The 24923-nt window shown below is 40.1% G+C and overlaps 1 protein-coding gene across 2 annotated transcripts in view; it reads right to left on the bottom strand.

Moving 5' to 3' along the window:
- NUDCD3 (NudC domain containing 3) overlaps nucleotides 1-24923 on the bottom strand; it is a 108375-nt gene that overhangs the window by 19994 nt on the left and 63458 nt on the right. For both annotated transcript variants that reach the window (XR_014020963.1, XM_081285285.1), the window contains exons 3-4: nucleotides 18529-18661; nucleotides 888-1031 (exon numbers count right to left, since the gene is read on the bottom strand). Coding sequence is in view for 1 of the 2 variants with exons in the window: in XM_081285285.1 (XP_081141411.1) it covers nucleotides 888-1031; nucleotides 18529-18661 (277 nt within the window). In the remaining variant the exon portion in view is untranslated. The remainder of the gene's footprint in view (nucleotides 1-887; nucleotides 1032-18528; nucleotides 18662-24923) is intronic.

Here is a 24923-nt window from a genome sequence, read left to right as displayed (position 1 = left end):
TAGTCCCTGGACCATGTATTCCCTCTTAACATGCAGGCAGCCAGGACAGAGTGCCTATGGGTCTACAATGCTCTCTGCCCTGTTGACACCAGCCAGGATGGCCCAGACAGGTCCACCACCACTGAGTACCTCTTACAGAAATTGAAAAGATCCTTGTTTCTTTTTTTACTGAACACTTTGCACATATAAAGAATATATTTGTATAAAACCTTGAGGTTTTTTTGGTTTGAAACTATATTTTTCTTTTCATCTCTACCATGCTCCACTTAAGCACCTCCATAGAAGGAAAGAAGAAACAAAAAGTTAGTTCAAAATACATCATGCACCAATTTTCCTGCAGGAAACCTCTTTTTAGGTAGCATACAATCTCTGCTAGCAGGGATCAGAGTTGCCAGAGGCGACTTAGCAGCTGACATACCTGGCTCAGGTGTGCAGCCCAATTTGTGGGAGACTGTTAATTGATAACATTTGAATTTACAACTTAATTTGAATTTACAACTTAATTTCACTGTTCCAACATTTAAGTCATGTTTTACCAGCTTTTGGGTGAGAATCACTTAGTCAAATAAACCTCTTTATCTGAATTTATTAGCTCTCACCCACTAGAATGGCATTTGGAAAAATTCAACCTACTTTTTTTTTTTTTCAGTGTACTTGTTTTTGTGTTACATATACGAAATAACCAAGACCCTGAAGGCTGAGGCTGCAAATGGGAAGACCCACAAAGGTGCACTCTGAGCAGTAAGCAGAAATGCTCAAGAAATTCCATTTGCCCTGACTGCATGAATGTCAAGATCTGGCTGTTGAAATGTAAAGACTGGGTCAAGGGGTATTACATCAAGTTCGAAACCTACCTGGCAGCTCTGCACACACATACCCACACTTACCAAAACACACTTCCCTGGCTCGAGGCTCCAGAGGGAACTCTCCGTGTTGATCTTGTGGGTGAGTTTCCCTTCCATGAGAACCCGCTCCCCGCTTTCTTCCAGCATGGCCACACGGATGGAGCCACTACTAAGGACCACTGAGACCTGGAACACAGAAGAAAATTATCTCACCTGTGAGGGTGGTCATTGGTGTGCTGTATGATGGAAAGACAATCATCTGCATACTATAACACTCATCAGCTTAACTAGGCATCTGTGTGAAGAAAGCCATTCCAGACTAATCCATACCCAGAGCTACCCGCACATTGTCAGTTCCTTCAGGCAAACACAGCAAAAAGTCTTTCTCAAACGACAACATCAGGTGCTATGGTGGAAATTACTAGTTTTCTACCCAAGTCCCATTTACCTTCTCCAGTTAGGGAAACTGATTGTCAGGGTGGAAGGTAAGCAAAGGGGACAGGTGGTGGGTGTGTTCCCTGGCTTCCCTTGGAGGATATAGAAACTCAGCCCTGGACCACAGCATCCAGGACAGTTATACAGCCTTATGCCAGGACTGCTTGCTGTCATGCAAAGACAAGCACAGCCTCTTTCTCTAAGTCGCTGCATAGCCTGTGACCAAAGGTCAGCCTTCACCTAGGACAATGAGTCCAGTTACTCTGGTTTGTATTTTGCCTTGGTTCTTTACAAAACCATGTTTTGAGAAGCCTTAGGTTATCCTCCTCCTTCTATGCATGTCCTGAGAAGAAACCAGTTACATGCCTGCCTTGTCCTGGGCACACTTTTCCCTGTCCCACCACCTATCTCCACACTTGATTGGGAACTACTGGGAACAGGTTCTCTTTACTTCACACCATGTAGCCCAGCCAACACTCTCCAAAGCAGGGTGAATGCCCACAAGAGGTCCTAGGATCAGCAATTGAAGGAGGAAAGAAAACAGAACTCTTCTTTGAATGTTATACTCACTCTTTTTAAATTCTAAAATCTACATGTTTTATCATGTAAAAATCCTTTTGTAAGAGTAAAGGCTGAGTATCTCTTGTCTGAAATGCTTGGGACCATAAGCATTTCCAATTTTGGAGTTTTTCAGATTTGGGGATATTTCTATAGACTTCAAGGATTTAGTATCCCTAATCTGAAAATCAGAAATATGAAATTTTTCTATTACAGATGTTCAACCTATATTTGTACAATGTACATGTTAAATAGAAATTGGCAGAAAGTACTTTTGAAGCATTTTTCTAGTAAGTTTGTGGAATTACAACAGTTTAGAGACTATCCGGCAGGTGTTCATTAAATGCTTAGAAAATGATTGAAAAAAAAAAACCCTCAAAATTACAGAATTTTCCAAGTGGAGTTTAGTATTTACAAATGAAATGATACTATGGCTTAAGTATAGTTCAAATACCCATGAATACAAAAGAAAAGGGAGTGACCATGTGCAGCAATTGCCCCATCAGATGCTTCTTAATGAAAGATTATGTGTACATTCAGGGGAGGAGGTGGCAGGAGCGCTGCCCCAGAGGACACAGGACCCCTGGGAAAACTCAGCCACAACATTCCACTTGTGTCAGGCTGCACTGCCAGTTTCAAGTACAGACTCGGAGAGGCATCCTCCCAGGAGGTCCCCTTGCACTAACCTCTCATACAAGTATTCACTGTAGAAAAGACTGTAACCTGTCAGCTCACACCAGAAAATCTTTCTCAGCATAAGTACAACATCAGGTGCTATGGTGGAAATTACTGGTTTTCTACCCAAATCCCTCTACTATCTTCAATTAGGGAGACTTTCTCTCAGGCTAAGAAGGTGAGCAGAAGAGACAGGAAGTATGGGCTGGGGATGTGACTCAAGCGGTAACACGCTCGCCTGGCATGTGCGCGGCGGTGGGTTCGATCCTCAGCACCACATACAAATAAAGATGTTGTGTCCACTGAAAACTAAAAAATAAATATTAAAAAATTCTCTCTCTCTCTCTCTCTCTCTCTCTCTCTTTAAAAAGAGAGAGAGAGAGAGAGAGAGAGAGAGAGAGACAGGAAGTATGTGTTTCCCCTGACTAAAGGAGCTCAGCCTAGACCATAGCACATGGGAGAGCTGCGGTCCTGTAGAGCAGAATCACACAGCACTGCCCACCTTCTAACAGCAAAAGAACATAAGAAAACATGATGAAGCTCAGCTCATTTCTGGATGAATCCTCATAAATCCTGTGCCAAATCCAGTCTGTGAATTTCTGTGGGTGATGACCAGACCGCAGGTCAAGACTCCCTTAGTACTGGAGTCCCAAGCTCATTTTAACAAATAAATTCTCCTAGCAGCTTTACATGACATGATAATTTCCAACTCTGGGCAAGATTCTCATATGGCCTATCCAGGGGAATGAACTAAACCCTCAAGGGAAAAAAAATCAGACAAGATATGCTCGTTGAAAATATCACACCTTGAAAAGATGGACATCACTCTGACCTGCAGCCTACAGAAATGACATTAACAAAGAACAAAATCTCAGTTAGTAAAAGGAGAAAAAGTGGGAGCTCCCATTTTTTTGAGATGTTAACAAATCTATGGAAAATAGAAAAAGGAATGGCAACACGCAATAGATCTACAGAGTCAGGGACAGCTAGGGTCTCCAGTTGGGAGTCAGCAGGCATGGAAGCAAAGGTGAGGTCAGGGACACAGGGGAATAGCTGGGAGCTAGCCCCAGGGAACAGGTGCACGCATAGAAGCCCTGCCAGGAGAGGCAGGATTCCACTGTTGGTCACAGAGCAAAGGATAGCCTTCTTTCAGAAATCAACCAGGTATCTGAGGAGCGTGATATGGATATGAATGCCCCAAGTGAAGTCCTATTCACTCAAGCACTGGGACACCCAAGGTCTCAAACCCTATAAAGCAAAGCTAAGTGGTCTACCACTCAGCTGTCATGGTGGGGAGAACAGATCACTGACACACAACAGAGAAACTGTCAACACTGCCCCACATTCAAGAGAACAGGGAAAAATTTTAAAAGAAAAGAAACAAAAGATGCTGAAGATTCTGAGGGACAGAGTCAACTATAGAAGAAAAAGAAACAAGTTCAGCATCTGTAGATACAATTAATAAAAATAGGGTGAATTTAAGTTGTGGGTAAATTACCTTTGCAAAATGGTATGGCATGTAATAGTACTTTCAAACTTCTGAATTCAGTCTAAGCTGAATATTGAGCTATACAGTAAACAATGAATAAAATTCAAAAAAAGAAAAAGAAATAAAAGAACTATTAGGGGGCATTATAGCTTTTGAAACCAGCAGCATGAATAGAAAAACTTAAAAACAAAGATTACAGAGCTAATTAGAAAAACATTTATTCAAATATTTCAATTTTATATCCTTACAAGATCTGAGAAGATACTGCATCAGTGGAGCCAGGATAAAATATGAAAAAAGAGCTAGTGGGGCTGGGGTTGTAGCTCAGTGGTAGAGCGCTTGCCTAGCATGTGTGAGGCATTAGGTTAGATTCTCAGTACCACATAAAAATAAATAAATAAAATAAAGGTATTGGGCCCAGCTACAACTAAAAAATAAATAATAAATAAAAAAGAGATAGTAAACCAAAAAGAAAGAACACAAGAATTAAAAACATAGTGGCTAAAATAAAAATTTCAATAGAAAGGCCATGGAGATAATTTAAGCAATTAATTTGACATTTCAAAAATTATAACAATAATAAACAAATTTCCCTGGGCAGAAGAAAAATATGCCTTCAAATTGAAACGATCTACTGAGAGCTAAGCAGAATGAATGAAGAATAATTTAAATAAGATCATGTAATTTCATAACATTGAATGCTTTAAAAAAGGTCCTTAGAGTTCCAAAGTGGAAGAGACCAAGTTTACTCACAAAGAATCTGAAAGGATGAGACTTTTAGAATTAGTAACACTGGGCATAAGAAGTGTCTTTTTTTTTTTTTAAGTTGTAGATACACACAATACCTTTATTTATTTCTATGTGGTGCTGAGGATCGAACCCAGTGCCTCACATGTGTTAAGCATGCACTCTACCACTGCGCTACACAGCTCCAGCCCCCAAAAGAAGCATCTTTAATCTTCCAATGGGAGAGCTATTTTAAGACAGAATTCTAAATGCGTTGAAATTATGAAATAAACAAAAGGTTAAAATATACACACTTTAAGACATATAAGAACTCTGAGGTCATTTGACTTGAATCCCATGAGCATTTTTTTTTTAACTCTGTCACATATCACTTTGAGAAAAACAAAATGAGAATGAAAACGTAAAACAAAAAAGTCAACTGGACCCCCCCCAACCCCCCCCATAAAGACAAAAACAGTGCACTTAATCTAGAAGTATAGGATGGTAGCTAAATAGCAGAACTACAGAGAAATCAGTCAGACTGAAGTCAGAGGTAATAGTTTCAGGAAGAAGGTGATTTCTAGACAACATAGTATAATTGAGTCTGAGTAACTCTGAGGTTATGAGGAAAGTATACTACTTTTGACAAGATAAAAAGTGAGGTAAAAAGAAACTACAGGAAAATCAAAACAACGGAAAATTCCTAACCCAAAGGCATGTCAGTAAATCCAAAGGTATGTCAATAAAAATGACAAAGTAAATAACTCCTACAAATCTCTATCTTACATAAAAGCAACAAAAAAATGGCAAAAATTATCTGAATCAATTTCTTATGAACTCTAGAAACTAACCAAAGGTTTGTGGGAACTCAAGAAATACCTAATCACAAAAAATGACCATACCCTAGTAAGAACAGTAAGCTCTGTGACATTTTAATTTGGGCCAGATGCATCCCTACTCCCTGGCTCCTTGGCAGTTTGCAATCCTAGTGCATCCTAGCAGCCATCACAGGGAGTAAAACAAAGCTAGAGCTCTTTCAAAACTTTATTCCAACAAAGGCCATTTTTTGACTTGTCTGTTGACTCACTGGAAGACCTTGCTTGCAAGACTGTTTTCAACTAGACTGTTTTACCCTCAGGGAGTGTTTGTTGAGAACAATTATGGGCAAGTGTTTAACTTTGAAATTATTGAAAGTAGTGGATAACAACTGAGGCAAACAAAAGTCTGGGGAATAAAATATTCACACAGCTTTGAAAAACTGACATATTCCAGGACATCTAGAAGGACACATAAATGTGCAGAGCTCAGTGCATGCTCAGGAAAAGCATGGTAAGACCTGAGGCTCTTATCTCTAGACTGACCTTGACTCTGAAGGAAGGAGGCAAAGGCTAACGCAGAGTGTTAAGGATGAAAAGATTAACATTAAACAGAGACATGAGATGGGAGGGAAAGGGAGAGAAAAGGGAAATTGCATGGAAATGAAGGGAGACCCTCATTGCTATACAAAATTACATATAAGAGGTTGTGAGGGGAATGGGAAAATAAACAAGGAGAGAAATGAATTACAGTAGATGGGGTAGAGAGAGAAGATGGGAGGGGAGGGGAGGGGGGATAGTAGGGGATAGGAAAGGTAGCAGAATACAACAATTACTAATAGAGCATTATGTAAAATTGTGGATGTGTAACCGACGTGATTCTGCAATCTGCATTTGGGGTAAAATTGGGGGTTCATAACCCACTTCAATCTAATGTATGAAATATGATATGTCAAGAGCTTTGTAATGTTGTGAACAACCAATTAAAAAAAAAAAAAAAGGATGAGCTCCAGTATGCACACAGAGCCCCTTGACAAAGGCTGAAATATTTACTGGTCTCAGATGTTTAAAGAAATATACCTAATCATTAGCTGACCCTTAAGTTCACCAAGTAGAGTTCACTAGCCACCTACATCTAAGAAAATAGACTTTACAGGATTAGTTCAGGAAAGACACTAAGTAAATAAACAAAAAAGAAAAATTACTTTAAGTACGAATAGCAAACAACCATGGGGAAAAGAGGAAATATGATTCTTAGGCTTACCACATTGTGTTATTTAAAATACCAATCTTTCAACAAAAAAATTACAATACTTGCAAAGAAACAAGAAAGTGTCGTCCATACACAGGGGAAAGAAGGCAATCAACAAAGTCTACCCCTGATAAAGCCTAAACATGGACTCAGTAGAAAGTCTATAAATCAGCTATTTAAAAAATATGCTCAAAAAGCTAAAGAAAACTACGTGTAAAGAACTAAATGAAAATATGAGAAGCCTTAGAGAATCAAAAAAGTGAAAAGGCAACCCACAGAATGGGAGAAAACATCATGACAAAGCTGTGCTATCTAAAATATGTAACGAACTCTTACAACTCTACAACAAAAACACAAACAACCCAATTAAAACATGGACAAAGGACTTAGGTGGACATTTCTCCAAAGATATACAAGTAGACAAAAAGCACATGAAAAAATGCTCAATTATTAGTCATTAGGGAAATGCAAATCAAAACCACAATGAAACACTACTTCATACCTAGTAGAATAACTACAATTTAAAAATAAAAACAAAAACAGACAAGTGTTGTTGAGGATATGGAAGTTTGAAACTTTGAATATTTCTGATGGTAATGTAAAATGTGAGACAGTGTGACCATCTTAGAATATAGTTTGGCAATTCCTCAAAAAGTTAATTATAGCTAAGTATAGTGGCATACACTTGAAATCCCAGAGACTCAAGAGGCTAAAGCAGAAGGATGGCAAGTTTGAGGCCAATTTCAGCAACTTAGTGAGACCCTGTCTCAAAATTAAAAAAAAAAAAAAAAAAAGGACTGGGCATATAACTCAGAGGTAAAGCACCTCTGGGTTCAAACCCCAATACCCCCCCCCAAAAAAAATTAATTATAAAGATACCATATGATGCTGGGGATGTGGCTCAAGTGGTAGCGCGCTCGCCCCGTGTGCATGAGGCGCTGGGTTTGATTCTCGGCACCACATAAAGATATTAAAAAAAAAAAAAAGATACCATATGACCCAGCAATTCTATGTCTAGGTATTTACCTATAAGAAATAAAATTGTATGTGCAAGGATGGGTAGCGGAGGAACAGAATGGGGTGCAACTGGGCACAGAGTGGGGAACACAAAGATGTTCCCTTCTCTTCAGTCTCAGACCACAGGATAAGTCCAGAGACATAAGTGAAGGACTAGCAAGGCATCTAAAAGAGGGACAGAGGTTGAGGCTACATCCGAAACAACCTTGTGGCACATTCATGCTCAGGGAGATGTCACCTGGGGTACTGATACGAATCCTCTAAGATTAGAAATGATATCCAGAAAGCCGAGTGATTCATTATCCTTACTGTAATAGGATTGTACACAAGTGCACTGTGTAGTTATATCCCAGGAGCACATCCACATATGCTAAGCATAATGAAGTATTCAAGAATTGGTTTAAAACCCAAAGTATTCCCCACCAACACATCATACCAGCCTCATCCACATACAACAATTTGTAACAGATGGTGCATATAATCTACAACAGTTTTTAAAATTACAATTTTTAAAAATCAACACTAGTGTCCATTTTCAACTCCAGTTGTTATCTCCCTAATTTTGTTCAATTTCAAGTTCACATGTTTTTTTCTTTCTGGTGGCACTGGGGATCAAACCTAGGACACCTTGAGAATGCTAGTCAAGAGTCCTAATGCTGAGCTATACTCCCAACCTTCACCTATATATTTTTTTAATAGTTGCATTCTAGAATGTCTGTATCTAACAAACACAATAGAAAAGTCAACTACAAGTGATAAAGTTCATACTGTTAGGCTGTTGGTTATTAATGCATGAGATAGAGCCCAAACTGTTATACAGAAGGGTCTTCTTTGAGAAAAACATAATATTTCATGTTGATAACAATTAAATTGGAAATATTAGTAGAACAAGACTGCTGTAAGGGGGATAAGAAGATCAAAGTAGATTATAAGGCAGCAAAAGCTCAAATAACTGATTATCATTGAAACGTTGTAAAAATGCTATTTACTTTCCCTTTTCCAATCCTGATTCAAACTCCAGAGGCATTTTTATAAAGAACTGATTAGCTGAGTGAGATGGCTCACACCTGTAATCCAGGAACTTAGGAGACTAAAGTAGGAGGATCAATAGAGTTCAAGGCAAGCCTTAGCTACTTAAAGAGTCTGCCTCAAAATAAAAAATAAAAAGGGAAAGAGGTACAGCCGAGTGGTAGAGCACCACTGGGTCCCATCTCCAGTACAACAAAAAACAAAACAAAAAAATTATTACGACTACATAAAAAAATTACTACACTGTGCAAGGAAAATACATAAACCAACTCAGATTCTAAACAGCAAAACTAAACAACAGATGTGCAATATAGTAGACCTCCTCATGCACAGTTTTGCTTTCTGTGATTTCATTTACCCACAATCAACTGTGATCAGAAAATATTACATGAAAAACTCCAGAAATCATAATTTATAAGTTTAAAATTACATAATATTCTGAGCAACTCGATGAAATCTTGTTACCAACCCACCCACCCTACCCCATCCCACCTGAGACATGAATCATCCTACTATCCTGCATCTCAGTTTTATATGCTTTTTGCCAATTAATCACTTGGTAGCCATCTTGGTTATCAATTCTACTGTCATGGCATCATAAGTACTTGTGTTCAATAACCCTTATTTTACTTAATAATGGCCCTGAAGCACAAAAGTAGTGATGCTGGCAGTGCGGATATGCCAAAAAGACGTTATAAAGTGCTTCCTTTTAGGGGCAAAAAATGCAAGTTCTTGACTTAATAAAGAAAGAAGAAAATTGTACTGAGGTTCTAAGATCAATGTTAAAAATGAATCTTCTATCCATGCAATTGTGAAGAAGCAAAAGGAAACTTGTGCTAGTTTTACTTTCACACTCCAAACTACAAAAGTTATGGCCACAGCATATAAGTACTTAGTTAAGATAGAAAAGGCATTAAATCTGTAGGTGTTTTTAATTGATGGCACTTTATTACATCAGGAAGCACTGAACCTATATAAAGGCTTCAGCAAGAGGTATCCTGAAATGAGTGCTACCAAGTCATTTACTTCAAGTAAGGGATGGTTACACAGATTCAAGAATAGAATGGGACTTAAAAAATATAAAATATATAAAAATTACTGGAGAAGTTACTGAACAATATAAAGTATATAACAATTACTGGAAAATCTACTTTTGCTGAAGAAGCAGCTGCTACTAGATTTCTAGAAGAGTGGAAGAAGTTGAATATGGAGAAAGCAAGTTTTCAACTACAATAAAACCAAACTCTTCTAGAAGATGCCCAAAAGAACCTACATTCATAAAAGTGCAAAGGAGGCAAAAGGGCATAAAACGTGGATGGGCAGATTAACCAGCACTATGAGGCAATGCTGTGGGGCATATGATAAAGCTAGGCATAGTGTATGAAGAACCAACACACTCTCAAAAACAAAAACAAAAATTATTTGCCTATGTTCTAGCAACATAATCAGAAAGCGTGGGTGACAGCCATCTTATTTATGGAATGATTCCACCAATATACTTCATCCCAGAAATGAAAAAAAAATACTTGGATGAGGAAGAATTGGACTTCGGAGTCCTATTAATACTAGATAATGCACCTGGCCATCCTGAATCTGTTTGCTATGAAAATAAAAATGTGGACGTCCGAAACAATCTCACACCTTTAGCCCCTTCACCAGGGAATTAATTTGGTTTGTCAAGGCCACATGTAACCCCTGGTATCTGGTCACATATGATGAACAATTGATGCAGACCACAATCTGGACATAATGTACTTCTTGAAATCATTCACTACTGCTGGCACAGTAGCATTCATCAAAGCTGTAATGGATACCAGAAACTAAATGCCTTTAGGAAGAACTTATGGAGAGGAGTTGTAAATTATGTTTGAATGCTTCCTGGGGACAGTAGCTGGGGAAATCATTCATGCAGCAAGATAAGTTGATGGAGAAGGATTTGGGTATGTGCTTGATGACAATATGGAAGAACATATCAAAGGCCTGTAAGAAGTGATAATGAATGAGGTACTGGAAGAGGAAGAAGAATAAGATGTTGAGTCATCTACAGAGGAAAAGGAAAATGAAGGAGAGACATTAAAGGACAAAATTATGGATAACAATCCTCAGATAGAACACATTAAAGTTACCCATATGACTACCAGGATTCCAACCTCTGCAGCAACATTTTGATAAGTTAAGAATACAATTACAATGTTTTTCCAAAAGGTTTCATGAAAAATGTTTAACTATGGAGGATCTTCAACCACTGACATCACCAAAACTCAATGATCCAGGATCACCCAAAACAGATGACTCTTTTCACGCATTATCAAAAAGTCAGTAGCCAAATGTGGTATCACAACGCTTATGTCATTCACCCCACTCATCTCATCATATAGGCACTATATAATGTCACATCATAACAAGAAGAATGGTGAGTATAGTAAGATATTTTGAAAGAAAGACCATATACATTCTCATAACTTTTATTATCATATATTGTTAAAGTTGTTCTATTTTATTATTATTTTATTATTGTTGTTAATCTTTTACTGTGCCAAGTAGAAATTAAATCTTATCACAGTAATTTATGTATAGTAAAAACAGTGTGTGTGTGTGTGTGTGTGTGTGTGTGTGTGTGTTTCGGGGATGGGGGGATTGGTGCTATCACCAGTTTGAGGCATGACTTAGGAGTCTTGAAATGTATCCCCCAAGGATAAAGGAGAACAGGTAGAACATAAGAACATATCGTTAAAAAAAACCTGATCTCTAATCCATACAGAACTCTCAGAAAAAGTGTAATAACCTAACAAAATGGGCAGAAGATTCAATTTATTCTAAGAAAAGGCTCAAGTACAAAGATGCTTATTCCTAAAAGAAATAAAAATTTACATTATACCTAGATGCTATTTTTCACTGATTCAACTTTAAAAACTCAGAAGTCTGATAATATTGTCGGCAAATTTGTGAAAAAGCAAGGTTTTTTTGTACACTGTTGGTAGGCATGTAGGTTAGTACAACCCTCATTGAAGGCAATTTTGTAATACCTATAGAAATATATACATGTATTCTATATGATTAAATATATAAGTATATAAATTTATGTTCTATAAATATATAGGTATAATTATGTAAATATATAAACATTATATTTACATATAAATATGTATATGAGTATATTCTACATATTTAAAGATACATATATTATATATTCTATATAAAGATATATATCTTTTAATCTAGCAACTGTACTTCATGGAATTTACTCATATGGAGATGCATACATGTAAAATAAAATACACATTTATTGCTTTAGTGTTTATAAAAGACTGGAAGTAACCTAAATATCCATTAGCAGGGGACTTATTTAATAACCAGTCTGGCTGCTTATAGGGGGCAAAAGCAAAGGATGGAAGCCTCAGGTGTGAGGGGTGGCCACCTGAGCCAGGTGACTATGGACAGTGGAGTCCACCAAGCATAGCACTTGGTTAACAGAAGCAGCCAGAGCCACCCTGGTGGGGCCAGGTAGACACTGAGCAGGAACAGTGAGGTCATCTCAAAAACAGAACATATGTGCAAAAAGGGAAAATATGTATTCACACTTGATTAAATATGCATTAAAATATCTGATGAAATATTCCCCAAATCTGTTACATGATGACTTAGGTCAATACAGGGCAGAAAAAGCACAGAGCCAGGACAGTAACTTTTCATTGGCCATGTTATACCTGTGAACATACAAATGTGTCATGCATTCAAAAATTAGGGAGATTTAAAAATAAAGTAGATAAATGTAGTCTATTAGCCTTTTCTGTTATGGAAGTTTCCTATAATAAAAAGTCTTCCTACAGTGTTTTCCAAATAAGTTCTAAGAAGAGAATGCCATATGTTGTGGAGCTTTCAGCACAAATTCCAGTATCAGCATCAAAGCTCAGGAAATGCTACCACAGGTCTAAACCTGAAGATTGGTAAAAGACATATAAACCATGTCCAGGGGCTCTGGAAGGTTCTTGGGATGAAGACAGAGGTGGTATGGGCATACAATAGGGTGATGAGCACCCACCTGTATCTTTGAGAATGAGGACATTTCAGGAAGAAACAGATTTCCTTATCATTCAACAATATCTAATAATGATTTTGTTTACAACAATTTCTCAGCATTTTCCATGCAAAACAGTCAATAAAACAGGGTGGGATGGGAGCTTGAGTTCTGGTCTCCATTCTATTGCCATTTCACCAGGAGAATTTTCTCAACTGCAAAATGAGAGGTTAAACAAAAATCTCCACAGTTCAATTTTCAAAAGCATTTAAATTTTATGATTCAATAAAATGTCAGGTTTATAACCACCCTGGTCAGATAAGCAATCACATGAATATCTGTCATCAACTCAGAGTTCCTTGTCCCTATTCTGAGGGTACACTAAGGAAAGGGAGGGAAAGAAGTCAGCAGCTTTTCCTGAACAGCAGAAAGTGGATTATGCAAAGAACATGGTGAAAAAATGACTAAACCACATTCTACTGAGGCAGTAGATTAAAAGCTTCATACTGAGGTTGGGGGTATAGCTCAGCTGGTAGAGTGCTTGCCTCGCATGCACAAGGCCCTGGGTTCAATCCCCAAGACAAAAAAAAAAAAAAAGCTTCATACTGGGAAACTGTTCTTTCAATTTGCCAGTGAAGTGATTTTTTAAAATGCTATATGTAAAATAAGAAATCTTCTATTTTTCCTCTGAAAAAACTTGTAAGTTGCATTGGTGAGTTTCACAAATACCCCAATACTAATGCCTTGTGCACATACTCTCATTTGTTTCCCATGACCCTTGAGAAGCAAATGTGTCCTTGCCACCATACCAATTTCTGCAGAAAAGAGATCAATGTGAAAAAACTTTAGAAAGGAAAAGCTCTGCTGATGTCTGCAAGGCATCAAACTACAGCTGGAGGATAGAAGATCTGGACTCTGCTGCAATGCTCCATCCAGTAACACCCTGAGTCTCACACCCTGCCCAGACCCAACACAAACAGAGCTACCCACATAAGGCCTTTCCATCACCAACAGAACCAATTCTGACTCAATCTGTCGAGGTGCTACAATCGTGGCTACCATCATGATTATATCTGATAGGTGCTAAAGACAAAAACCAAAAATAAACACTGCTGACAGGCAGCTGTGACAGGTACGGTTAGGGAGCAACTGGAAAGGAGCCAGTCCAAAAAGAAAGTGCAACTCTAAGGAAAAGGCCTTAGACTAGTGAAACCCAATGAAATGAACTTACTCCAAAGTTTTAAATTAAGCATGACTAAAACTCTCAGATCACTAAATGAGAAGCCAAAATTTTAAAGAGATGTTTACAGTATTGTAAAAATGACATGGAAAAATGTTATTGATAAAAGAAAAATTTCCACTATGTAGGCCATGAAGGTTTTCACAAGTTGGTTACAAGTGCAAATTACATCAGTGAGTTTCACAAATACCCTAATACTAAATAAGTCAGTGGCTGATGCAAAAAAAACCCTTCCTTCCACCTTTCCATCCAGTGTGATAAGGAAATGCTCAGAGACTTCTATGTATAGGAGGGAGCCATAGGAGGAAGCACTGGCTTCTGACAGCTGAGACCTGCACATAACTGCTCACCATCTTCAGTAAGTGTGCAGTGGGCCAGAAAGTAGGATAGGAAGAGTCACAGAGATGGGCACTCCATTAGTTCTGGATACACATACAAACTACCCATTTTATGTTCTGTATCATGCTGCTACCTGGAATTGCCTTGCTCATTATGTGCTGACTCTTACTACCCATGCAATAAAAGGGATATATTCTTTGGACTGCAGTCTGGGGTCTGTCTTGGTAATCACCAAATAGGTCATGTGCTCAGAAAACATCCACTGCAGAATGAGCCAGATCTAGGGTTACAATTGTTAAACGCAGGGCTGTGCCAGGAGCGCTGGTGCATGCCTGTAATCCCATGGGTTTGGAAGGCTGAGGTAGGAGGATCACAGTTTCAAAGCCAGCCTCAGCAACTTAGTAAGGCTATAAGCAATTTAGCAAGACCCTATCTTTAATTAAAATATAAAAAAAGGGCTGGGAATATGGCTCAGTGGTTAAGCACCCCTGGGTTCAATTCCCAGTACCAAAAACATAAATAAATAAATAAACAAACAAACAAACCACCCTGAAATTGTGGTTTAAAAATTAAAAAAAAAAAAAGATTATAAACTCATTTACTTTAAAAAAAAAAACCAGGACCAATTAATCTAGAAGTCATAACAAAAGCATTTCAGAGAAAATAAATCTAAATCTGAGGCAGGACATTTTGTCATTTTGCAATATATATAGGACAAGACCCTTATAACTTGGTGCTCACAGAGTAGGAGTCATAGCTCCAACCTCCAGTTCGTGGGCTAGCACGGTTTCTGAGGAAGGAATGGCAAGAGTAGTCAGCTAACCTGGGTCTATTGAGTCCAGAAAAAAAAAAACAAACCTAGTTTAAGGACAGACCTATTTTCTACCCTTTCAGAGAAAGCCCCAAAAGTCAGATTAAAGCCCAGAAAAAAAAAAGAAAAAAAATATATATATATATTCCAAAGTGAATAAAGAATAGTAATCAACATTTTTCAGAACTTGGAAAACTTATCAGACAATGAAATGGAAATAACACCCAACCCACTAACACCCCAAGAAAATTCTTCAGAAGGACAGCCAGCACCTGTTCCTGACTTATTCAAACCAGACATGGTGGAGTCATTTGAAGCTGGAATTCTGTGCAGATAATCCCTACTGATCTGATCTGACCTGCATCCTAAAGTTATACTGAACTCTGATTCTAGGGGTCACGAGGTACTGGTAAAAGGTATACTATAATGGGTGGTGAGTGGGGGGCGGTGAGAAAGGAAGAGTTATGCAGAGAACTGCTTCTGCCAAACTACACCATCCACAGTTCACTGATTCACAGTTGTGATATCATAAAGGTTCATGGTTCCTATTTTTGCCCTGTTCATGGCAAATAAGCATGCCCTACCTGTCCTGTCACAGAATGAACTACATTCATCCAAAACTGGCTATTTCTCCTTATTAGAAGTCACAGTGGGCCTGCCATGGCCCTATCCAACAGCTCAGGTGCAAGACGTCTGCTTATTCCAAGCAGAGACTGGAATGCTGAGGAGAGCCCTGCAGGAGAGGCATGCAGCAGGAGGGCTGGAGGTTCTTGCTTAAACCCAGCTTGGATTTTACATCTACTTTGAGCCTAGTGATCTGTCACTTTGTAGGATGTGGGGTGCCAGCCAGTCTGACCCCACTGTCAGAGCAGGGAGTACCCTACAAAAATAAATGCAACTCAACTTCCTGTTATACACTCTACAAAATCTCTTCTTCCATAAACTAGCAATGCTGGTTGATTATTTATTTATTCTTTTTTGTTTGTTAGAGTTATTTTTCCTCCAGTACTGAGTACTGAACCTAGGGGCACTCTACCACTGAGCTATGTTCCCACTGTTTTGCTAAGGTGCAGAAGCTGGCCTCAAACTTGTGATCTTTCTGCTTCTGTCTCTTCTGCAGCTGGGATTACAGGTCTGCACCACAACATAAGACAATATTGATTACATAAAGTGAGGAGTGTGCCCAGAGAGAAAAGTATAGTTTAGAGCAGGCACACTTAAACCAAACCACAGCTCTGCTCTTTATACATCTATTCATGATGAATAAAAGCATAATTTTATAGTATAGCACCCCACAACCTACAAACTATACTTTTATTCATCTATTAATTCACCCAAACCTGTATCTAGAATGCTCCCTATTCTAGGCTAAACAAGGGCAGAAACACATGTCTGTAAGTTAATAACTTTTCTCAGTTTCAATATCTCATCTATAAAACAATAATACTTTGCTGGTTGCAGGTTCTTAGGAAGACTGAAGTAAGGACACAGTTCTGACACACAAATCAAGTCTGTTATACTGTGGATTGGAATTATGTAATGTCACATTTGGCATTATTACCTGGGTTTTTTTTTAAGTGATGCCTACCTATTTACAACAACCTATAACAATATTCCTATCATAGTTTCCTGATGAAACATTTTTCTCCCTCTAAAAGATTAAATTCTACTCACTCTGGCTCACTAGATAAAGGTTTTAGAAATCAACTCAAGATGTGCATGTTACAGCTACACCTGACACACCTTCTGTCCCATGAAAAAGCCCACAGGGCACAGCCCACAGGGACTGCAACTCAGTTACTGTGACCTCAGATTCTTCAATTTGCTTCAAGACTAGGCAAGGCTGCAAAGGGGTTTAACCATGACCTGGCATGGTTTAAAGGAGGGTGTAGGGAGAGTCCACATTTAAAAAACAGAAGCAGTTAGTGCTTGTCAAGAGGAAAGAAAAAGATCATAGTGTGGCACTTATACCTGAATAAGTGGGAAGAGTTTCCCAAGAGCACTGGTGATGATAGGCCGGGCCACGAAGCCCAATCAGTGATGGGCTGCATCCAACAACACCAGAGCACTGGCCCTGGCAGGGACAGGATGCTCTTTAGGGAACCTAAACCAACTTTGGAAAGGAGACTTGGGGTCAGGGAAGCCTGCCCTCAGTGCTCATATGTCACCTATGTGAAACAAGCAATAATAAACAGATATCAGAAGAAGGAGATAGGGATGCTGAGGCCCACTGGGCCTGTCCCTCCTTCCTGGTACAGCCATCTTGCTGCCCCAGGAGGACTGCAATGTCTAGGGTACACATACTTGGTCTCTCCTTCTTCCTCCTCCTGCCCAGTGATCGCATCACAAATCTTTTATCTACATGGCACATAGTTCACCATACATGGAGGGGTGTTACCCACTGGTCATTTCTCTAATGTGAGTTTGCTAGGCCCTAGACTGGTGAATTTGGGAAACCCACAAGACATCCACTATGCAGGCACCTGAGTCCTTGTTATGAGTTCAGCCAACTGGACTTTTCCTGGGCACACTGAGGCAGACTTGATCTTTAAAGGAAATGTAGAATTCACCAAAGTAATGTTTGAGTATACTTTTGAAAAGTGAGGGGCTAGTGTTGTGGCTGGCTCAGTGGTGGAGTATTTGCTTGGCATGTGTGAGGCCTTGGGTTCAACACCCAGCACTGCATATAAATAGAGAGAGAGAGAGAGAGAGAGAGAGAGAGAGAGAGAGAGAGAGAGAGAAATATCCATTGACAACTAAAAAAAAATTAGAAAAAAATTTTTAAAAAATATTAGAAAAAAAAGTAAGAGGGCTGGGGATGTGGCTCAAGCGGTAGTGTGCTCGCCTGGCATGCGTGCAGCCGGGGTTTGACCCTCAGCACCACATAAAAAGATGTTGTGTCTGCCGAAAACTAAAAAATAAATATTAAAATTCTCTCTCTCTCTCTCTCTCTCTCTCTCTCTTAAAAAAAAGTAAGAAGCTGACCATCTTCAATGGGACCCTGAGAATGCCTATGACTTTATTAAGTCAGTTGAGGAAATCAAATATATGAAGTTCCCTCTTGGGGTTGATGCTGCTCAGAATGAGAACTGGATCTGCTGTCCCCAAGAGGAAATTCCTGCAGACAGCTGAAAGAACCTCACTGGTAGAAGGAGGCTTGAGGCAGGAGTAGGAAAGTGCCTCATGTTCTGAAGCTGATCCTAATCCTCCTGCAACAATGCTGAGTCCCTCCAGAGACACCTCAGACTGGCTGAACCACTCCCTTGCCCCAGCTATTACCTGCTTCCCCTTTACCACATGCTTGGGCACCGGCACCCTGACCTCCAGGTCAGTGTAGTCCTGCGACCAGGTGTAATTCTCACGTACAGCACCGTTGTAACTGTCAGGGTTTTTCTGGAACTGCTCTTGAATCCTAAGAAAGAATAAGAAAGAAGAGATGCAGCCAGGCAGACATGAGCAGCAGGCCCCGCAGGCAGCCTGGCATGTTCCACTCTAACATCCTGAGAAGTAACAGACCCAAGTTTCATGTCAAGCTCATTTGCTTTTGCATCTGCAACCCCCTCTATTTTGGGAGGATTTCCTTTCTGATCCTGACAAGAGAAAAGCTACAGAAAAGAAACCCATATGTGAATCCTCACATTTAGGAAAGCAACTATGACCACCATCAAAGCACAGCCGGGTCGTGCCAGCTGCCACAGTACTCAGAACTAGGCCTACCAACTAGTCAGATATGCTCTCATTAACAAAATCCTTGCTCATGAAAGCTTGGTTTTTCTTTCCTTTTCTTTTTTGAACTAGGAATTGAACCCAGGAACACTTCATCACTGAGTTACATTCCCAGTCATTTTTATTTTTTATTTTAAGACACAACCTCACTAAGTTGCTTAGGGCCTCACTAAGTTGATGAGGCTGGCCTCGAATTTGCAATCACCTGAATCACTGGTATTACAGGCAAGCACCACTGCCCCCAGTGGTGCTTGATTTCTTATACACTGCTTGGCAGGGCCTATCTTTTTAAAAAGGCAAAACAATTTAATTCTGCAACTATCAGACTTCAATCTTTATCTGACACTGAGTCTCTATTTTCTCTAGTAAGTCAAAGCCAAAGGACGGCATTACGCTGTTGCATCATTAGTAAGACATAAGCAACATATTTACTAAGATGGCCTAAAAAACCCAGTCAACCAAATCCCTTTGAATATCTGTTACAAACAACATGCAAACATGCCTAGCCAAGAAGCTGATGTTGAAAATATCTGTCATAAAATTTAACAATGTTAGTCATATACATACTTAATTAAAATGAGGTTAGACTCACAATTCCACTTACTCATTTGAGGATCTAAGTCACAGACAAAAGCCTTATAACAGAAGAGGCAGCCAGACACTGAACATCCTGAAGTGAGTATACTCAGTCACCTTCTCCAGGGCCTGCTCAGAGAACAGCAGATGAAATCTGGTAGAGAGCCCCATGGACCCAAAAACAACAGGTACACTTCCTTTCAATCATGTGGGAAAACAAAATTTCATTTGTTTATATCTGTGTTGATGGAGACATAAAACAAGGGTCAGGAAGGGATGGTAAAAGAGGATATCCTTTTTCTGGCTAAAGTTTTGAGATAAGAATATATTTGCCCACTTTGGGTGTGCCTATCTCTATACATGCATGAGGCTGGGCCTTCAATCCAGCCCAAGTTCTCTGAGCTGGTTAATGATGGCTGTTAAAGGTTGAATTGTATCCTCCCAAATGATATGTTAGAGTCTTAACCCTCAAGAGCTAAAAATGTAATCTATTTGGAAAGAGGATCTTTATAGATGTGATCTGGTTACAATGAGGGCATTAGAGCAGGCCTTAACCCACTATGACTGGTGTTCTCAAAGGGGAAACATACCCAGAAGAAGGCTATGTGAAGAGAGGCAGAGATTGAAGTGATGAGGCTACAAACCAAGGAACAACAAGGACTGTTGGCCACAGCCAGAAGGTGGAAGAGGCTGGAAGATCCTCTCCTACAGCCTTCTCAGAAGTTTGAGGCCAATCACCCTAATCTCTGATTCCTACCTCAGAACCATGATAGAATCAATGTCATTTAAGCTGCCTTTCTGTGGCACTTTGTTGTGGCAGCCCAAACAACCACAGTAGCTAATGAAATTGTTTTCAGAGATGAAACTCAAAATTCAGCACTGAATATTAGCAGGACCAATAAGTATGGATGCCAGCCTGAAACTACCCACAGGGACAGTAATGTACTGCACCAAGATGACACACAGGAACCAAGAAACACAGAGCATGTTTGCTTCCATGATTTGAGAAAACAGGGTGGAGTGAAGGTAGCAAATGAAAGATAATGTATATGCAATCAATAAACTGTTTTCAAAGACTAGTCAGACTATTTAAAGAAAGCTTTCAACATACTATAAAAATGGAAAAAGAGATCTGTAACTTTTATGTATGGTATAGCCTCAACTTCTAAGAAGAGGAAATGATATATGTGCATATACATATAAAAAAACTGAAAGGAAGCAGGTTAAATCTCTGTTGTTAGCTCTGGTAGTAGATTAACAAAGAATCTGACCCTCTTCTTTGTACCTTTAGGTATTATTTCAAATTCCCTATAATATGCAGACATTTTAACCAACAAGAAAAAAAAAATTATCTTCTGAAAAGTGTCAACAGGAGGCAGTGATGTTCCCTACGGACCTGATACCCAGTGCCCTCCTGAATCAATCCCAGAGTCCCTTGAATCAGGATGAGGAGGAGCAGGGATAGCCAGAGAGACTTGCCTAGCTACCAGTGTCCACAGGACCCTCCCATGTGAGCTCCAACTGAATTAAGCTCCCATCTAATATGGACACACATGAACATCAATGAATGTCTCTCCAAAAGAATAAAAGGCAGCAGCAACACCCTCTAAAGCTGGGAACTGGGAGGAAATAGATGTCCTTCACGATAGCCTACATCTATGTTACCTTGCGAAATTAATCAAAATTATGAAAACATAAATAAAATATCCACACACACAAAATAAAAGCCAACATGGCCTTAGCATTTGACAGAGATCAGAGAATAAACATAAAGACTCCTCAAAGGTGGAGAGAAGGGGCTGAGGATGAAGCTCAGCAATATAGTACTTCCCTGTCACATATAAGGCCCTGGGTTTGATCCCTAGTACCTTCAAAAGAAAGGGCAGAGGATGGGGGAAGATGGTCCTCTAGAAAGGAGAAAGTGTAACAGGGAGGGGCTGTGGACAGCTGTTCCAACACAGTGGACACTCACTCCACCAGCAGTGACATGGGCTCTGCTCCTCTAAGGACAAAGGGTTGCCAGTCTCAGCCTGGTGAGTATCTGCCAGACTGATCCCATGCCCTGCTCCCAAAGCTCTATACTCCTGGAGAGAGCTCTGGTAATGCATGACCCACCTGACCCATCCTCCCTCCGAATCCTCAGTTCCCTTTGCATGGTCCTGCAGCTTCCTTCCAAAGGAGACAAGAGAATCACTCCTTTTAAAACAGCCCTAGCAAGTTGTTGGGTGCTTTTTTTAGCACTCTGAATCCACATTCTCTTTAAATAAAGCTGATTATTTCCAGCCAACAGTATGTAAAAATAAGCGTCCTGTCAAGTGCAGGCGGCTCTGGGCCCCACCAAGTGAGAGTCCGCTGGCCACCCCTGCAGCTGTGGGCCTAGGGAGGTGGGTACGAGAATGCACCAATGCTTAAGCACCAAAGGTGGGAGTAAGTCAGCAGCCAGGCTGCAGATTATGGAGCAGGTCTCAATGAGGCTCCCACTACTGATGAGCTGGGACAACAAGATTTTTAACGTCTTAATAGAAAAATGCAGAACCGACCCCACAACCAGCACTATGGCCACAGATCCTGTCTCTGACTGCCAGACCCTTCCAGGCAGAAAGTCCTTCCCAGCAGGCCAGGGCATTTCTGCATTGGGGTGAACCAGGAGACAGTCACCTGCACAGGTGGGTACAGGCAACACTGTAGCCAGGAGTTGCTGTCATGCCAGCATGTAGGAACAGGACTCGTGCTTGGATTGGGAACCATCCCACCCAGTCAGCCTATCCCAGTACTACCAATGGGAACAAAAAGTCCTCTCTCTTTCCATTTGTTTTTAAAGCCTAAGGATCACAAAAAAATTCTGGATTTAGAACACCAAGTACCATTTAGTCCCAAGTACAAAAAACGATGAGCAAAAAGAAGCCAAACCCTCACCTAAAGATATTTGTCAAGAAAGATGGAGCCCTAAACTAGCAATGGATTTATAACTCAATGGGGCCATAAGTGCTGCCTTCAAGTTCACATTAGGCATTGATTATTTGATAGAAGGAACCAGGGGTTGGCTCTCCCAAGTCATCGTCAAAGTGAAGATGTCAGCAGCAGAAAATTGGGCCTGATACCTTCCCATCCCAGAGCAGTGTTGTTGCCCATCTCCTACCCTCCAAAAAGCTGTTCCTTCATGTCTTGTAATCAATTCTATCCACACTTTAAACATTCATACTCACCCTGCGTGTGATACAAAGACCACAACCACTTTGTCAATTATAACATCCTATTATCCTTGTTGCCCTGAGTCACCCCAGCTTTGACTACTCACATCACACCTCACCACCCACCTGAACTCCACTGCCCCTGCACTTTCAGGAGAAGCACTACAATATGTATGTGCTCTGAAATTTTGTGTCCCCTCAAAATTCACACTGAACCCCAATCTCAAAGTGATGTCTGTAGGAGAGGAGGTGTGGAGGTGATTAGTCATGGAGATGGGCTCTCATGAGTGAGATTATGTCCTTATTAAGACACCTCAAAGGGATCCCTCCCTCATTCCACCATGTGAAGGAAGATACATAAAAGGCACCATCTACTTAAAAAAGATGGTGGAATGATATGGACCTCATTTCCCTAAGTACATGTATAAAGACACGAATGGTTTAAATATACTTTGTATACAACCAGAGAGATGAAAAAATGTGCTCTGTATGTGTAATATGAATTGTAATGCATTCCACTGTCATATATAACAAAATTAAAAAATAAAATTTAAAAAAAGACACCATCTATTGAGCAGCATGCTCTGAATAGACACTGCATCTGCCAGCAACTTGATCTTGAACTTTCAGCCACCAAAACTGTGAGAAATAACTGTCTGTTGTTTATAAGCCACCCAGTCTATGGAATATTTTTACAGACTCCCCAGCAGACTGACAGTGTATGTCTAAATGTGGTATGTGCACATGTGAGTGTGCTGTGTGCATACAAATTATACATGTGTGGTGTGCATGCCTGCAGCAGGTGCATGCCATGGGTACAAGGCAGTCAGTAGAGAGAATGGATCATTCTCTCCGTTCACTTTCTCCATCTCTCTCACACAATTCCTTCTCTTCTCACTGACCCTACATGTCCCAATGTGAGTCACAGCCATGGCCTTTCTTGGCCTCTTCTTCTACCACTGTGACCATGTGGTCTTCAACAACCTTCTATGGTTCCCCATAGGCCTGGAGACAAAGTCTAATACCTCAGCAAGGCCCTAAAGATGCAGTTTTAGTTGTCATGGTTTCTCCTCCTCCCCCCAATTTTTTCTCTGCTCCTACAAAGGAATCCTCCTCCACGCTCTGTCAACCTCTTCCTGCATATGCTTAGTCTCAACCAAAGATTTAACAAAATCTTTTCCACCTGGTGAAAATATAATGACTTTTCTTCCGGGATTCTTCATTTCTGAAGTATTATAAAGAAGGCCCACCCTATGGCCCACTGCCCTGCTCCTGAAGCCTCCTACTTGTCACCTGCCTGGCCTATGTCCTGTTTGTTTTTTTTTTTTTTTTTTTTTTTTTTTTTTTGGTCTCACCTTCTTGGAGTGTCCACTCCACATATTCATCCTTGTGTGCTACTCTCAATCCCCTAACATGACACATGATGTTTATACTCTGGCCCTGGCCTCCCAGTTGCCATGCGTACCCCAGTCCTAGCAACACAGATGCAGCCTAGGGCACAGCCTATACTTATATACCTTCAACTTTCTCTCTTACAAAGGGATGGGGTCAGACTGGGTCATCCCTCCAGGCTTCCCATCCAGATGAGCAATTCAAACCAAGCAGCCCTCCTGCAACTCTTCCAGGTCAGCTCTCTGCTGGGCAGCATCTCTACCTCCTGCTTGGATCTTCCTCCCCTTCTTTACAAGCTCCTTTCATTGCTACACATGCTTTACTTCTAAGTTCATGCTTCTGCATTAACAGTGATGTGACCCCTCAAGAGGCCATAGCTGTGGACACCATGTCACCTCAGCTAACTACACGCCAGGCGCTACTGCTACTGCTGGTGCTATTGTGGCAACCACCACAGACCAAGGACTCTGGTCTCAAAATGTCCTACAATTCAAAGTCTCCAAGCCAGTCCAGTCAGTCCCTGAGCAGTCAAGGGCTTTCCCTAAATATTGTATTTCACATGCCTAGTGTGTCTGTGGGATTCAAACCCTGGTCAAGCTTGGCATTTCTGTGCAAAAACAGGTTATCTTGAGTGGGTCACTGGGTCTCTCTATGCTTTGGTCCCCTGATCTATAAAATGAAAATACTAACAGTATCTGTCTCAAAGGTTGGTGGGAGGAATAAATGAGATAAATCATGTAAAATGGCTAAAATTGGGTCTCATGACACTATTCTTATTATTGCCTATTA

This window comes from Spermophilus citellus (assembly GCF_964194105.1).
Source record: "Spermophilus citellus genome assembly, chromosome: 3".
Classification (NCBI taxonomy): domain Eukaryota; kingdom Metazoa; phylum Chordata; class Mammalia; order Rodentia; family Sciuridae; genus Spermophilus; species Spermophilus citellus.
This window is presented reverse-complemented; position numbering and strand designations above follow the sequence as displayed.